The sequence below is a fragment of the Pelmatolapia mariae genome, linkage group LG22, assembly GCF_036321145.2.
Source record: "Pelmatolapia mariae isolate MD_Pm_ZW linkage group LG22, Pm_UMD_F_2, whole genome shotgun sequence".
NCBI lineage: Eukaryota > Metazoa > Chordata > Actinopteri > Cichliformes > Cichlidae > Pelmatolapia > Pelmatolapia mariae.
The window spans coordinates 13230536-13248839 of NC_086245.2; the positions used below are offsets into that span (position 1 = coordinate 13230536).

At 39.8% G+C, this 18304-nt stretch overlaps 1 protein-coding gene across 4 annotated transcripts in view; it reads right to left on the bottom strand.

Annotated features, from left to right (window-relative positions):
• Positions 1-18304, bottom strand: part of rbms3 (RNA binding motif, single stranded interacting protein) — a 297035-nt gene that overhangs the window by 121717 nt on the left and 157014 nt on the right. For all 4 annotated transcript variants that reach the window (XM_065470606.1, XM_065470605.1, XM_065470603.1 and 1 more), the window contains one exon: positions 8065-8156. In XM_065470606.1, the coding sequence (XP_065326678.1) occupies positions 8065-8156 (92 nt within the window). The remainder of the gene's footprint in view (positions 1-8064; positions 8157-18304) is intronic.

Consider the following 18304-nt stretch of genomic DNA (forward strand, 5'->3'; position numbering starts at 1 on the left):
CACCTACTCCGCTTAAACCAAGGCATTGTTACGCAGTGCTTAAGTGAGTTTCTAATATTATTCATGCTTTCATTTACACAGCTGGCTGCTAGTTTCGGCAACATATAAAAGTGGAGTAGGTGGGAGAGGACTCGTCATCTCTCTATGCATCTCTTTCTCACGCACCTCTCTGCCTTGTTAAATGACAAGTTTGTAACTTTGTTCATTCGCACTCGTCTAAATCCGGCTGTATGGAGGCGACATTATGAGAGACAGCAATCTCATTCTCACCATGCAGCACTTTCTGCAGTTTCTCTCACTTTTTTGTCTCTCTCTTAATTCCATTATTCTGATAATCTTTCCTACCTTTTAAACTTGTGTTTTTTTTTCTTTTTACTTGAGCTCTTATTGATTTCTACTTAGTCTCTATTTCTCATTTTCTCTCATGCTCGCAGCTCGGCACGTCTCCGCACTGCTCTGCAAAATAATTTACCGCATGCAGCGCTCCCGTGGATGATTGAAGCGTAATTAGACGGCAGAGACAGTGGAAGCCAACAGAGGTGCTTCGGAGCCAGTGCTTGTCAGATGGTCCGTCTCACTCTCACTGGCTTTGCCCTTCAAAAGTATCACTTCTGCAGGAAAAACGAGAGGGGGATGGTGTGCTGAGCCACAGTGGTGCTAACTACAATTTAAAAAAAAGTTGTATATTAGCAAATCCATCCATTTTCTTTTTAGGAGTTATATTATCTCCCTACACTGCATATTTCAACAGGTGTCAACATATTTCTTCATTCACGTCATTCTAGTTTAGGCCAATTAAAAAAATGAAAAAAAGAGTCAAAATCATCATGGAAAAACATCATTTAAATTGTCAGGCATTTTCAGTAAATCAGCAGAAACGCAGCAGAACTTTTTCTTAATTCTTTTAAAGTGGACATATGCAAATTTCAGCACTATATTTTTTATTTGGGACAAGTACCCCTGCATGACTCTTTTTTTCATCCAATCTCAAGCTTTCAGCTTTTCAGCTGGGCCTGTGCTAGAAACATATTAGCTCTGACCACTTTAAGGCCATTCCTAAAAGCAAAATTCCTTCAGATTGGATGATATTATATATACATGCCAAGGGGCAGCACCTCATCTACTACTCTCTCCTTAGTATCATACAATGAGTAACAATGAGTAAGTGTACTTGTGAGGAATATATGTCAAACCAAGGGTAAAATGAATACCATCAGGACTAGAGATGCACCAACTGACCAGCCAGGAACAGGAATCGTCCCATTTCCTGTTTTCGGCATGGACCGGTGACCGACTCGTCAGCACTATATATGCCCAATTATGAGCCAGTGGCTTAAATGCATGCACAACACATACACAGCACAGACAAACTGACATGCATAGACTAACAGATACATGCTAACATGTTGTAGTGTGGAGGCTCTTCGCTGTGATTGATGCAAAATTCCCAAAAGCAAAACACGGTAGGGAATAACCATGAAAGTGTTTGTAACAACAAAACTAATCGAACACTTAAATCACCTTCACCTGGTTGGACACAGACATTAAAGAAACTTTAAAGTGGCTAAAGTTATCCAGAGCTCAGAGCCAGCCACAAGTCAGCAGCCTCGGTATGAGCAAGGGATCAAAGCAGTTATGAGGGTGGATGTCCTGTTATCTAGTGAAGTTATAAGCACACTGGAAAATGATGCAAGTATCTGACATTTGTTTTGTGACATAAACTTTTTGCTCCTACTTTTGTTAGATAGGGTAAAAAAGGTCAGGTAAAGGTGGATGTACAGCAATTCATTTACTGTTAATTATTTGTACCTCTTTGTATTAGCAGAGGACTTTATTTTCACCTTGGAAGTTTAACGTCCTTTATTATGACAATAATAAAATAAGTTTGCATAGAAGAAAATGTGTTTTTGTTTGCACACCCCATCCTCTATAGCTCTTAGAAAGTAAACTGGAATCATCAAAAATCGGCATCAGGAGGTCACACAGAAAAAAACAAACTGGAAATTGGAATCGGCCATGAAAATTGCAATCAGTGCATCTATAATCAAGAGTCTACTAAAATGTTATTCTGCTGTTGCCAAAAAACATCATTTTATTGTTGGTTATTTCTGTGCTGGGTGCATTAAATGCCTAATACAATTCAAGTATGCTGTTTTGTGCACATTTTTATACACATATGTTGACTAGACTACTAGTGTAGTTTGACCTTGTGGGTGTGTTGTGCTTTATAAATGAAAAAAAAAAGTGATAAGTTAAAAAAAAAAGGTAGAAACTGAGTATTCAAGGTGAAGTAAAGCCTCAGTTCTTGTCTCACAAGGATTGCTTTTATACACTGTATGTTTTTAATATGGACATCTGGCAATTAAAATTCAACATGCACTGGGATTAAGGTTAAGGTAAACATGGCAACAATAAGATGGGCCAACATAATGTTGAAGTGGTCATATCATACTTTCAGGGAGATGAGAATTGGTGAGGAAAGAAAGGGACATTTGCAGGAAAATCAGTACTAAACCTACAGGTTATGGCGATGTCCAAACTATACTTATGTGCTGACAAGAATCCTTTACATCCATAAAATTTGAGCAAAAACTATGTGAACAAACGAGGTGCTGTGAGGGACTATAATCATAAGGATGTCTCAGTTGATGGCAGGTTCTGAGGGAAAATGCTGATCACCACACTGACACCATATGTTTTGTGAACAAATGCTGAGGTGGATGTCAGAGGGGAAATGGCACTGCATTCAAGGTGGAGAACAGCGAGGTGAATGATGCTGCTGAGTGAGCACCTGTATCCCCAAAGTCTTTGCAATTATCCTTCGGTATACACAATGCACTGCATTCCAGCTGCATTTTCTCCAGATTTAACCCATGCTGGCTGGCCCTGCTAGGCTAGCTGTTGTCAGTAACCAACTGTGAGAGCGCCGTCAAGTCCCTTTGATTATCATACAGAGGTCACCCTGTGTTGAGCTGAACGGTGGTGTCCTGGGTGCCAGTGGAGCTGAGACATCAGAGAAGTCACCTTTAAAGGATAATAAGAAGTCTGCTGACTGACTGCAGACCACCCATAGGGGGATCCGTGCATTTCACATGACTATAAATGTGATATTGACAGAAAACCTTCCCCGGGAGAGAGAAAGAAAAAGACAGTGGAGGAGACAGAGCAAGCGAAAGGCAGTGAAAGCGAGAATGCATGAGAGGGAGAGAGGGAACGAGCAGGAGGACTGAACACTCCGGTTCGTTTCACACCGTTAAACCATCTGAAGCATTTGCCAGTGACTACTGGTTGATGGGCCGGTGTGTGCACTGTGTTATCATAAACATTTGGGATTCACTTCATGGAGGCACTTTAATGATGCTTTTAGCATAATTTCCCCTCTGTAATGTGAAGGGCAAGCAGCGCCTTTCTGTCTGCCTGCAGCTTCTGCGAACCTTATAAATATTGCCTATTTAAACAAGGGTAAGGATGGAGACGCTATTCAGAAAGTCTTCATCCCCTCTATTTAAATTCTCTAATATGAACACCATTGTTTAGTTTTGACACTTTTGACACTATGTATACTAGTCTCACATAATGCATGCATACTTATTTGTATCAGACAATGTCTAGCAAGATCCAGAGTTCATATAACAATTAGCTATAGAAAGCTGGGTGAACCTGGTTAGCCTCCATAGGGTGTCAGAGTTGTTTTTTCTAATTCTAGGTTGTCCACGCTGAGAGGAACGAGTCAAAAAAAAAAAAAAAGAGAAGAAAATACAAAAAGGACAGCTTTGTTTTCATCCTGGCTGTTATCAGCAGAAGCCGACTGGAGCGAGAATAGGGAGGGATGATTTCCATAAAGACTGGCTGTTGTCTGAAAGCAAGCAGCTGTCAGGCGGAATTACCTCTCCGACACAGACACCACAATCGAGGGTGCCCTTCCCATAATTCAGTCTGATTGGCTCAAGGGGAAAATGGCAGCCTGTGGAGAGTGAGGCGAGCGGCTGGTTGACAGGTTTGCATCTGCGAAGCTAGACGCGGCGTTTACCTGTTATCATTCTGTCTGCTCGATGTGTCAGTTTTCTCAGTTTGGAAAGCTACCTGAACAAAGTGGCACGGAGAATAGAGTCTATGGTGCCAGGAGGCAAGTGCGTGCCTACAAACCGTATTACACACATACACAAAACACGAACACACTTACCCTAGTGAATCCTATTAAGGTCTCCTGTTAGAACACTATGTTAAGATTTAACAGATTTTCCCACCTTAATTTATATAAAATCATACTGCCTATATGAATGTTTTAATACTTCTTTAGTGATGTCATACAGACGCCTGTTAATGACAATGTAAAAAGTACGTTTTATTTACACATCACACTAATCTATGCAATTTTTTTAAAGCAGGATAAAAGTGCCTCTTATTTAAAAACATGTTATTTATATAAGCAGTCATCTGTGCCTACCTCTACCTATAAATAAGAAAATTAATATATTTTGGTTGATACTTATTCATCCCTTTCACCTTTTTCGTTAGAGTTCTAGTACCATGAAAAAGACTTGAGCCAAGCTACATTTTTTTAGATTTTGCTCAGTATTTCTCCAGCCTTTCTGAAGTTCTTTTAAAGCTTTTCTTTGAACATTAGCAGGTTTTTTACTTATATACAGCACAGTTTATGTACCTGACCATTTTCAGAGGAATGTGTTTTGTTCGTTAAGCAACTTAAACCTGACTCATTCGAGATTACAAAAGGCACTTAACTCAAAGGATGAGCCAGTTTTATAACAGAAAATTTAGCAAAGAACCAATTTAAAGATTGTATATGTAGGAACTTTGTTGCTAGTACTCTGTCACAAAACACATAATTTGCTCTCAATTATGCCAAAAATGCCAATGATAACACAGACTGACAGGCATAAAATAGTATTTTTGAAACAAGATTCACAAAGAGATCTAAGCTAAAAATTTGGTGTTTTGTGGCATTGTGTGCAATGTGTCCTTAAGAAATTTGAGGAAACCGAACAAGTGAAGAACAAAAGAAGAGTCTGTGGTGCCAGGAGGTAAGTGCAGATGAAAAGGATCTGACAGTCATGTTCTTAAGAAATTAGTTAGAATGCAAAATGTTAGAGTGCCTGTTCCAAATTTAGAAATACACCCCACAATTCCTCTTGTTTTTTTCATTTCTCATTTTTAGATGAAGCCAGTCGGTCGTTTTCACTACTCTTTATACTAATCTCCCGTCATTCAACTCTTTGTACACAAAAATAAGGTGATAAGGTTAATAAGGTATAATGTGTATTTTACAAAATGTAATTTTCCATTTTAGATGAAATGACAGGCATCCTAGTTTAAATTAAAAATTTGTTACAATTATATAAAAAATGTTATAAAATGACGCAAAAAAATGTGTAATTCAGGGAATGTAGTGCAGTCAAACATGCACATAACAATACAGTGTATACAAACCATACACTGTCACATTCAAATACACACACACACACACGCGCGCGCACTCCACACCTATGTTAAGTGCTCTTATCTGTGACTTGTGTAGAGGTGAGTGACAGGAAGGGAGGCACGGGGGGAAGTGTCCTTTAGGTGTCTTAATTATGGCTCCTCTCCTCCCTCTCGCTGTCACCATCCCCAGGGGAGGGCAAAACAAAAGGAAGGTAACGTTTCATCTCTACTGCCTTGGTATTTCAAATTCCAAGGGGAGTAAGAGGAGAGAGACAGCGGGCTGCTTCACTGGCGGAAGAAGAGGAAATCAAGTGATCCTTCGCCTTTCTCTCCATTTCTTGCCTGGTTTGCAGCTGTGTTTAAAAAAGGCACCTTAATAAAAGTGTTTTAATGGCATCAAGGCAGGAAAAAAGGCGCAACTTGATTACTGTGACAGTTTTATTTAATGAGCTCAAAGCCTCTGGCTCCGACTTGCGATTCGTTTATTACTTTGTTGTGGAGTGACAAAATGGAGCAGAGGGAGCGAGAGAACGAGGCTGGATGTTCTTATTGTGGAAGCCGTCCACGGCGTTAGCAGTAGTCTTTCTGATTTGCACCCTCCTCGGTGCTCACCTGTATTTTCATCCGTTCCCACCGCGGGAATGCTACTCGGCATGACAGAACGAGCGGGAGGGGGGTGGGGTGTGAGAGACACCTTGACAGGTAGGCAGACACAAAGATATCACGCTGTTAATTATTGATGGAGGAAAAACTGCGCTCATTGGATGTCTCGCAGGGCAACACTTGGTGGATGTGAATACAAATGTGTGTGTGTGTCTGTATATTTGTGTGTGCAGGAGAACCAAAAAAACAAAACAAAACCCCAAAAACAATGCTGAGAGAAAACGGTATTAAGCAAAAGAAATGGCGAGGGGCTAGGCTGGAAGTGTTGGGTGAGGAGTCGATAGAGTGATGGTAGTGATACCTGGTAAAGACACATTAGAGAGATACAGAGGGAGTCTATAAAAGCAAACTACTACTTAATGTCCCTCACAAGTGTGATAAAAGCATAGAGCTGCAGCAGAGAACGCTGGCCTTACCATTTATGTGAACAGAACAAGGGAGCGCTCAAAAAAATCAGCTATTATACACAAATGCTAATAGAAAATGATTTTGAGAATGTGTTTGCGGCAAAAGATTTCTATAAAGGTCAGCTCTTTTGTTTTGGGACACGAGACCCCTCTCATGAAAATATTGACTGAGAGAAGGGGAGCAATGCAAAGAGTGGTCTTAAAATGTGATGGACAAAGAGCATGGTTTCTTATCAGTATTCAGAAAGCTTGCCCTCTTATAAATATTGGAAGAAGGACACTGGTGGGGAAAGGAAACGGGCAAATGGCGCATTTGAGAAATGGCACACCTGAGCACCACACGGAATATCATCTCCTCCTGTCAGATCTCATCCCATTTGATCAAAATAATTGCCACCTTCATCGTTACCATCAATTCTGTCATCTTCACCGGAGCCATTGCCGCTCCCCATCTCATCAGGTCTTCTTCGGTTTCGATGGTGGGAGGGGGGGGATTTTTGGATTGGATCAAATGCACGCCATCTCGTCTCGAGAAAAATCACTCAAGGTGCACCCTCAAATAGTCATCAGCATATTTATTGTTTCAGTGCTACTGACATTCTCTTCACCTATTTAGGTATTCTGACATTAACAAATCTTTGACGGGTACAAGAATAGCCTGGTTAAGTCAGGCAGGCTTGTCTGTCATAGATGTCCGGAGAGAGGGCCCTGCTGTGCCTTCTAATATGGTGACTCTCAGAGCAGTCAACAGGGAAATGAAGAAAATTAGAGAACAAAAATGGGAAAAGAACAGTATGATCACTGCCTGAGGGTTGCCAAACACCAAACAATATCTCTGAAATGCATTTCCCGGTAAAACGGCTCTTCTGTCAGACAGCCAAATGCCCAACAATAAATATGCAACCGCAGTGTTAACATAAAATACAAGATTGTATAGGAAATTGGTGAATAAGATCATACCCTGGCAGTGTGCAGTTTCCTCTGAGCTACACCTCTCCACATATGCCTATCAACCTGGCTCCATTGTACAACTCACTAGGGCCCTTTTTGTACTACTCAAACAGCTTGTCTCATCTGCTTCCACTTTAGCAGGCTAATAACACTCGACAACATAGCACAAGCGACTAGTCAAACCTCAGTTAGAGAGGGGCCAGCTCACTAACTGGAAACCACAAGTGCCATGGAGCACTGTAATCCAGCACATATGCATACTGTCAAACACAACACGAAAAGCCCACATAACCACAGGAAAGAAGTGACCCATAATTTCATGTATCTTGTACTAGACTCCAGCTTCAGCATCAGTAAGATAACAGAGACATACATGCACCAGTGTCACTTCCCAGGTTGTTGTCTAATGGCACTCAAATGCAGTTTGAGGCCCACATTTATGAGTCTCTCTTCAAGTTAACAGGTTTGCCATGAAGAACTTTTTAAGTGTGTTAAATGTGCAATACTAAACACCTGGCAGGAGCTGAATGAGCAAAAAATAAAAATTGCTAATGATAATGCACGAGGAAGTGAAGACGCCAACTTGTTTTTAGACACGCCTTACCTTGGCCATTTGGGCCTGCACCCCAGTGGCTTTGAGAGATGACACGGCCTTCTGTGCTGCAGCTGGGCTGTCGAAGTCCACAAAGCCATATCCTGGAGACAGAAAGGAGGAGAAGGAGAGGAAGAAAAAAAGACATTAGTTAAGGAAAAAATTAAGGCAGATGACTAACAAGGAGAATGACAGGCACTTGGTAATTGTAGCAGTAATAGGTTGGTAACATGACTACAGAGGCTGCCAGTTCTCATATCTAGTGAGCACTACATTGTTTGATAATTAGCGACACTGACGTTCATAGGGGGATGCTATGCATCTTAATTAGTAGCATGGATGAGCGATTTAGTAATAACAAAACCCGGCACCCTGCCCACCTCCACCTCCGCACATACGTAGTCTGATACACTGCATGCATGCGCAAACGCGCAGATATACACACTCGAATGAGACGACCGGTATCGTAAGAATAAGGGGGCATCACTGTTTGTCAGTTTGTTGTTTAATGATAACCCATATGCATTCATTTCATTAAGTAGGTTAATTAAAGTAATGGTTATTTATGAAAAGCTTGTGATTTAAAATCAATGATTAAAGGATATTACACACACTATACACTCACATACACGCAGAGATGTGTCAATTAATTCTTCAAAACGTCACGTTTCACTTGTTCAGCCTTTTGATTTCTGGAGGCTGTGAAGCTGGCTGGCCCACATCGTGTTCCTCAACACCCGGCATATTAACACAACCCCATTTCACAGCCTCCATAATCCTCTCCCCGGTAACAAATCTCTCAAAGGTTGACAGCATACCAAAGCTGCTGCCATTTCTCTCTCTCTTTCTTCAACTCCATCTCTCTTACATACACATAAAGACACACTATTTCTTACAATTTAGCTTTTCTGTTCATCTTCTTACGCTTTTCCTCTGTCCTTTTCTTTCCCTAACACACTTTCCGTCTCTCGCTCTCTCTCTCTCTCGCATATTTTTTCTGACATTAACAGCCACAAGGCCCCATCTGGAAATTCATCAGCGGCGGAAAGCGGGGGGAATGAAATCTGTGGCTGTGATTTATGAGTTATTGTGATCTCGACGTTCTCCGGTATGTATCGGCGACGGGGGTCACGTCTGTGTTAATTAAAATTTGGTGGCGGATTAAAAGCAGTCAATGGTGCCCTCTGATCCACTGTTTCAGAAGGAAAGTGTAATTAGAAAAGGATAATGGCTGTGAGATGGTGGGGCTCGGGAGGGGGTTGGGGGTGGGGACTTGCCATAGCGGTTACCCCATCAACTTACCATCAATCATACAATCATACATGTTCTTTACTCCAACGCCTTATTTTCTCGCCCTGTGCGGCTTTATGCGAGCATCTCACTTTCTCGATTATTTGAGGTGCGCATCTGCGGCGGTAGCGATGACTGGGGATAAGGGGGTTGGGGTCATTTTCCTGTCGGGCGGCGGTGAACGAGTGTGGAGTAATGTGAAAATCATAACTAGCGGTGGAAGAGAAATCGAGCGCGAGGACTGATTAATGGCCAGCTGTTAGAGCGAGGCTGCGTTTAATTGTGGAAATATGAAGAGCCGGAATGAGAAGTCCACAGGCGATATTAAGAGAAACCAGTCATTTTCTTAAAAATAAATGCAATCAAGGACTATTTTTCCAAGTAGCCGCAGTGCACTCACCCATTGTTATATTAGCAAACGTATAATTTTGAAATTTTAATCCGTATTTAAAGAGAGCCCGGCTGAGCTTTAAAAATATATTTAATTGAGGGTTTTGGCTTAACCAATTACAAAAAGACATAAAAAATAAAAATCTTTCCTTCCTGTCTTCAGTGATATTTACCCATGCAGATATTTGTATTGACCTGATTAAGAGACAACTATCTGACCTCCCAGTTCCACTGGATTCCAGTGATTATTTGCTGTTGTGAAACAGACATTAATGCGTATTTTCAGACACAGCAAACAAAATCAGTGTGCCTTCATATATCTCCACACTGTACAATATAGGTCTATAAAACTTTACTATATATTATGTAGGTATAAAAACACAATTTTCTCCAAATATCTTCTTCTTGGGTGCTGCACAAAAAGCAGTCCCATAATCACAACAATCCAAACAGACTGCTGTGTAGTGCTGGGCGATATGGAAAACATATTTATCACGATATGAATTATTTTATATCACGATAACGATATATATCACGATATACCACCTGACCTGTGGTCATCTGGAAAGTATGCAGTCTGTAAACAGCGAGTGGAGAGGGTGCAGTCTTTGTTTTGAGTTACTGTAAAGCATGTCGCAAATCCGGGTGCACGTAAAGCAGCACCATGTCGCAAAACCACAAGACGAAGTTTCTTTGCGAAAAATATCATTTTTTTATACTTTATTTTCTCTAGCATAAAGTTAAGAGTATGTATAGTGAGAAGACAACACTAATATATTTGCACAGGCTATTTAACCCTTTAAGACCATAGAACCAAGTCCGCCAGAGCTTATCTTTACATTTTACATGCTGTAGTGCCATTTGTGGGAGCATTTCAAGTTGATATACATCAATACAACCATTATAGCCCAAGTTTTAATAATATGTATGCATTAAGTCCATAGTAACTACATAAATTGCAAAAAAGTGCAATAAACTACAAAAAAATTGAAAATCTTTTTTTTTTTTTACATATATTTCTAGTTAGAGAAATTTAAGAGGCTTATCCCTCAAAACTGTAAATACAAGAAAGTTGCACAAAATAGTTTCCAACCACGAGAAATTTATTTTGAGTGTCTTCATAGTTGTATTTTTGAGATACACAAATTTTTATATACTACAGGAAAAATGAAAATGAATAAATGCAAATTTGCAAAAACACAGCATGTGCATCAAAATAAATTATTTCCAACAGTGTAATTTGACTTCTAAGCATCCCAGAAACGATACAGAAAAGCATAAAGTCAAACATGACTTTTAAAAACACCAACATAGGCTTTGAAGCTAAAAAAACTACATTTTCCGCGAAAATGACGTCACTTCCGGTTTCGGACAGGTAATGGCGGACATGCAATAGTTCGCGCTGACTTATATTCCAAGGTAGGAAGTGTTATGAACAGCTGATCTGATCGGCAAAGCGTGTTTCTGGAATATTATGTTTTTGTTCCTGCAAGTCTGGAATATTATGTTTTTGTTGCTGGAAGTGCTTTTTATGCAGTTTTTGCAAAGCTATATGTGGAAGGAAACCGTGACCTAGGGCAAGCTAATGGAATAAGATGTAAGTACAACTCCTTCGGTTTCATATGCAAAAAAAATTATTGCGCTACCTTACGTGGTTCCAGTTCTACAGGGATTTAAAAATAGTTAGGGAAAACGGAGTGTGCCTGCTCCGACTGGTTGTAAAGGGTTAATGATATATTTTATGTAATAATTTATAAAATTAGTGTTAGAAACGATAGAAACGATAGAAGACAAATGGCACGATAGACACTTTTCTATCGTCCACACGATATATATCGTCATATCGCCCAGCACTACTGCTGTGTATGCTTTGTGGATTTATTATTATGTATTACATTTCAGAAAGGCAAACTGAATTTTCTTTAGACTCTTTCACTCCATACTGACAAACATCAAACAACGTAGCCTTCTTATTGCATGCACCTCGTGGAGACAACTTGAAAAGAATTCCCATCAAGTGAATTTCTGATGCTGAGTGACATCTGTGTCTCTCACGGAAGCACCTACACTGGTTATGAGAGTAAACTCATTATTTATTAAGAGTTTTCCCTTGAATGTATCATACCCGTATTCCTCTGTAACTGTCTGAAAAGGCCTTTGAAATGCTTAAATGCAATTTTCATTACTGTGAGCGCCACAAATAAAATTTCATTTGGCATCTCGTATTGGGGCAGAAAATAAGCTTTTCTCTGGTCATTTGGGTAAGCTGACCCTTTAAATGTTAGCAGATTCTACAAATTAACACTTTAAAAAATGTATTACGAGCACATTTAGAGAACTACATATTATGTTATCGAGGTCCTCAGGGCGATGGCTTATTCTCTTTAACAATCAGAAACCAGAATATTTAAATCGTGAATACTTTGAACCCCCAATTACAAATTTAATATTTACCCGACTACCACCTGGAGTGCACTTATCAAACTTGGATGAGGATTTTAGAGATTGCTGACCTACATTCAAATCTCTCTAAACCGAGAGAGAAGCGGGAGAAAGGTGGAGGCAAGTGAAAAGGTGCGTACAGAAGAAAGGCAAACTGAGGAAGGGGGTGATTTCAGGTCAGTCAAATACACTCAAAAAGCCCGAATTGACACTCAGTAAAAGATCCAGCTTGCTCTTCCAATGTGAAGTTACTGCAGCTGATATTCGCATAATGATTCTGTAATGTGGAATGTTTGAACTGTAGCCACAGGGTAAAAAGAGTTAAAGGCTTGTTTTGTTGAAAAGGAAAATAATAATTGAGAGATACAGAGACATTTTAAGACTATTTGTGCTTTTATCGGGCTGAATGGTTATAGAGGCTATAGAAAGCCTGAGTCTTTCAGTTTTTGTATAGATATATGAGCTCTTCTGTTGGAGTTTTAAAAGTCTAGAGTTAAGTAATAAGTCATAAAGAAACATTTTATACATTATGTCTCTACTATGAATTTAGATTCATGATTTATCTGTTACTACATATACTTTCTTATATACTTATGTAAGGAAATATTAAATGAATTCCTCATTAGATATAATATATTTTGAACTGAAAAGAACACATAATTGTTTGGGATATAAACATATAATTTAGTGCTTCATACTGTACCTTATTAGGCTAAATGAGTCATGGAAGTAGCATTGAAAATTAATGGTAGTATGTAGATTACTTTTTTGTTAAGCTAACACTGGTGATTAAAAACACGTCAGCAATCCATCTGTTCTGTTTGGTTCCCCTCTCAGAACTGAATACTCGTTACCTAGTTTGCTAAGATTTGCAATAATCCCTGCAGGAAAAAACAACAACTTTTGGTAACACATACGTAATTACCCCAAGTGATATGACTTCATCAAAAACAGTACTTACGCATCAGTGTAATTTTATTTTAAAGTAATTATGATTATGCTGTGTGGATAATGCACAGTAACAGGTTATTGCTTTTCTTAAAGCCACACCGACACACTGCAATTTGATTTGAGAAAAAAAAATGATACTGGTTCCAATATAGTGGAGTAAAGGGTAAATAAATCTAACCATACAGACAAATATAACACAACAATGCACATTAAAACTAAAAGTATCAGTTTTATTTAATACCATTAGGCATGAAAGCAGTTCTCTTCCTGTAATTTCAAGAAAATGATCCTCAACGACTCGCCTTGTATGTACTTGTTTGTTTACTCATACAGTGTACTTGTACACTGTAAAGTATGTACACAATTACTCAATACACAGATCCTCGGTGAGTCACTGAACAGGAGAAAAAGTCCATTAAGTTGTGAAAAAGCTGCAGGGTCAAGAAACAATGTGGCGCTCAATTTAAGACATCACATTCCACACACTTAGAGAACACAAACACACACCCACCTACACACAGATGCACGCAGATGTTGCTTGAAGAATGAGTTTCCGAAGCCAAGTACATGCTGTACTGGTGCTGCATTCGACGCGGGTACTCTAGAGTTACAATCTCAAGCGGGATGCAGAGGGCAAGGTGCTGCTTTGATGCTTCTGCACAAACGCAAACCTCCAATCGATAGCTGTCACTTAAAAGCAGCTCAAAGTGACTGACGACATGTGAGGTTGTTGATAATGCTGTGCAGCTGCACGCTAATATGCAGATTGACGCAAAGTGCTGCTGAAGGACACATACATCCACACTTGCACACTCGGAGGATGGCACCCTCCTCCCCACACACACACACACACAGTCTCTCTGAGAACATGAGCTGCCATATCATATTTCCTGGTCTGGCTCTAAGTGGGAGCCTGTCAAGATAAAAGGACCATCCTCAATCAGTTACTACATGATAGACGCTAGCACTGCTCAGTGACTGCTTTTGTATAAATGTGTGTGTGACGCAGGGCGCTCCTTAATACAGTCCCCTTAAGGAGGTGCAGAACTACAGTAGATGCCACCTTGGGCTACGCTCTGCATAAAAGCCTACATTGGAGAGTGGAGATAAGGGACTCATTACAGTGCTTGCATCGACATATCAATCAAGTATGCATCATTCATGCATTCACTGTCATATTATGCTAATCCTAATTACTTTGGGGAAAATTACTATTCTTTATCTGCTAATAGTCAGGATTGTTTAGGGTTTTCTACCTACAATATCCACCACAATTTTCCCCAATATATCCATTTTTCACATTCTCATATTCAGTGCTAATGATCCCATTTTGCACAGCACACAATGGAATAATAATGCCCTAAGTATGAATAATGAATCGACGACAAGTCACGGGGCATTACAATGGTGTGCAGGGGGAAACGGGGTAATTGTTTACGTCGCTGTGAGTCATCAAGAAGACTTCTGAAGCTGCTGCTGTTGCACGTGGATGATTAATCATTGTAGTTACATGTATGTGTATAATTCCAGCTTTGCATGTATTAAAGTAATTATGGTTAATGGAGGAAATAGATGGGCCACTCAATGGACAAACATGCATAACAATGCTCTAATATGATTTCTGTGATTAATGGATTCATTGCCGTATGATTTCAGCCTCACTCTACCTGCAGCAATATGACTGTACAAACACTTTTTGTGATTTTGCTGCATATAGAGTTTTGTACAATGCTCACATTATTACTAGTTAATCCGTCTCCTGTTGAATAAAAATGTTTTGGTTTTTTTTTTTTTAATTTTGAGAATGGCAATTACTTATGTGTGTCTTAACAGGAAAAATAAGAACTAAAAAAAAATAAGGTCTATCAGAAATTTCAAGACCCTGAATTGATGTCATTATATCGATCTGTTTTGTTTTAGCATGCAAGTTTCTGCTGTTTGTTCCTGAGTCTGACATTTGGTGCTTTTTCTTGGGATGCAGTACACATAAATAAAACTACTCTTTTGAAATTTGGCATTGGCTTTACAAGTATGGATCTCTTTTGTCCATTCAAGGGTTTAACCAGCACTTTTGCCCTGCAGGGAGGGTGGGTGATGGCTTTGGGAGACTGCGGCGAGCTGTGCAAACATTAAGGGAGAAAACGGTGGTTTCAAAAAGCGAGTTGGCATCCGTGACTAACTGTGGCCAAGCCAAGACCGCCTTGGTCACACTCCAAACCCGGAGGAGAGCATCCTCACTGGGGCTACATTCCTGTGTCCTCCTCCATTTATCCTGCACCACCAGCAGCTGACTGATGATAAATTTTGCGGCTACCCTCCACTAAACCATGTGGTGGTGTGTGCGTGCGTAAAAGTGTGTGTCTCTGCCTGTGTGTTTGTTGAATGGGCGTGTACAAGTGCTTGCGTGCGACCTCTAACTTTCTTGTTTTTGTGTGTGTTTGTGTGTATGTGTGGGTGAGTAAGTCAACAGGGGAGGATCATAAATCTATCTCCCTGTTTAAAGATCCCGCAGAGAAACATCTGCAATGCATATTTTTTTTTCAGCACTCTGTACTTCTGACCACATCACAACTGTCTGTGCATTAACGCGGCATCGAAGTGACAAGTCATAAGCAAACACTTTCTCCGCAATCCTACACCCTCGTATACACCTGACAGCCTGAAAACAAACAGCTGTTTAAACCATCTGCAAACATCAAAACAACTCAAAACTCGGTGTGCAAAAAGTTATTTAAGATTGTTTTAATACACAGACGCGGAGAGCAGGTCTTGGAGCCACTCAAAGTAAAGTTTCCTCATTTTTTTGTCCAGATTCACTGTCCTACTGGCCTTGTACTTAGAGACAATACCAATTTGTTGTAAAATAACTCTCACACTGGGCTCTTTTATACTAGACGCTGGCGACGAGATAGCAGTACAGGCAATTAACTTATCAACCCTGCAACATGGATTTATAGCTAAGGCATTCGTCTCGGGCTGAAGCAGCGAGCCTATTGGTTGTATTGTATTTCTTGTCGTCTTCTCTCACAGGTGTAGGACCGTCCTTGTCAGAGAGTGGGAGCCGGGATCTGCAGAGGGCAGATTGCCAGGGCTTACAGCCAAGGGGGGGGGGGGGGGGGGGGGGGGGGGGGGGGGAGGCAGTGGCAGCTCATTGTGCAGAAGACAAACTGGACATGAGCTGTAAATAAATAAATAAATAAATAAAATAATCCAACAGTATATCCAAGTACTGGACTGTGTCTTAAGCCACCCCTTATTTCTTTGTAGTTTGGTCCCAAGAGCCAGACATTTGTTTCTTTTTCTTTTCCCCCCCTTTTTCACGTTTTTTTCTCCTGAGAATTTGCAGTGGAATTATTTTTGGCAAAGAACAAATTTTAAATTATATCTTTAACCAGGTTGTTATTAGTAGCCTGTCACAAAACACACGATTAGTTGCCATTTCTTTACTTCAGTCTCTAAAAAACGCCATAAAATAGTATTTTTTTAACCACTGAGATGATTCCCAAAGGAATATTAGCTGAAAACTTGTATTTGTATATATCAGCATGATGTGCAGTGTTTCAAAAGAAGTGGCAGCTTAAAAAAAACTATGTATGTCCCATTAGACATGAAAGCAGTTCTCTTCTTGTAATGTTCCTGTTTCTTGTATGTCCCAAGAAACAGGAAAGAAATCCAGCTAAAACCTGACGCAGGACATTGGAGATACATCTGGGCTTTCAGTTGATCCATCTGCTGTTCTCTGAAACCTCATAAGAAATTGGGGGGGGGGGTCTGTCAAAAGGAAAACATTCAGTAGAGGCTAAAGTATGCCAAATTACACAATAACTGGACTGAAAATCAGTGGCAACAAGTCTCATGGAGTGATGAATCCAAATTTGAAATATTTCATTCAGCTAAGTAGGCCAGGAAAGAGGTATAATAGTGAGTGTTTTTAGCCATCTATAAACCACGGTGATGGCGCTGTCATGGTTTAGGCTGCAGTTCAGCTAGTAGTGTTGGGGATCTTTTCAAAATTGATGAACGCAGATTTTGACCCATCATGCAATACTACCCGGAAAGGATCTGATTGGCCTAATTTTTCAGCACAATAATGATCCCAAACACACCACCAATGCAGTACAACCATACATGTCTAGAAAAAAAACACAATGGAATATGATCAGTCATGGATTAGCCTCGCAGGAGCCAAGACCTCAACATTATTGAAGCAGTGTGGGAAAAGAACTAAAGACAACTAACATCCAAAGAGATCGTCCTTCAAGAAACCTAGAGAACTATTCCTGAATACTTTTTAAAAATGACAAGAAAGCTTGCCTAAGAAAGTTCAGACTGTGCTGAAGAATAAAAGTTAATAGGCGGACTTTCAGCCCCGTTAGAATTGTAAAAACTCTATTTTTGCCTTATATATTATATTTCCATGGAAATATTTGCAAAAAGATTGCCATTAAAGCAATCTCGATGTTATTAACACACCTTCTCCTTTGATGCAATTCTTTAGAAAGTATAGTAAGTGCCAAAGAACAAGTATTACTCACAAACTGTTCTGGTCATACTGATTCAGGGACATAACGTACATTACAGCTTAATATAAGATGAACTTTTTCTCAGGTATCTAAACAACGTGTGGGTTCACAATAATCCTTCCTCTCTAGCTCAGTATTTCTTACATCTTCATTTTTCTGTTCATCATTTTTCATTTTCTGCTCTCTCTCTTTTAGTCCTTAATTAATTCATATCTATTCACACTCATTAGCTCTAGCACACCACCATATGGCTTCTACTGCATTTTCGAGCTAAATTCAGGATAAGAAGCAACTACTTAAAATATGTCGTATGAATTTGTAGTTCTACATTTACATTGCATAAAAAAGAAACGGTATCAGGACAAAAAGAGGACCTAGCTTATAGCATTAAATCCGAGTTATCTGAAGGCACAAGATTATTTTCATGAAGTTTAAGAGACATTCAAAACTAAATTATTCATACATTCATTGCAGCTATCAAGGATTTAAAGTAGACGAACACTGAGTGGAAGAAATAAAAAAAATAACCCACAGAAAGCAGAGGCGCATCCCTCTTCTGGTAGCATCATTAGCTTGCTAGCTTAATAGCAAAACCCTGATGTGTTTGGTGCAACATGTGAAGAGCACTTGAGAAAGGTTTGAGACCTGAAGGGTGT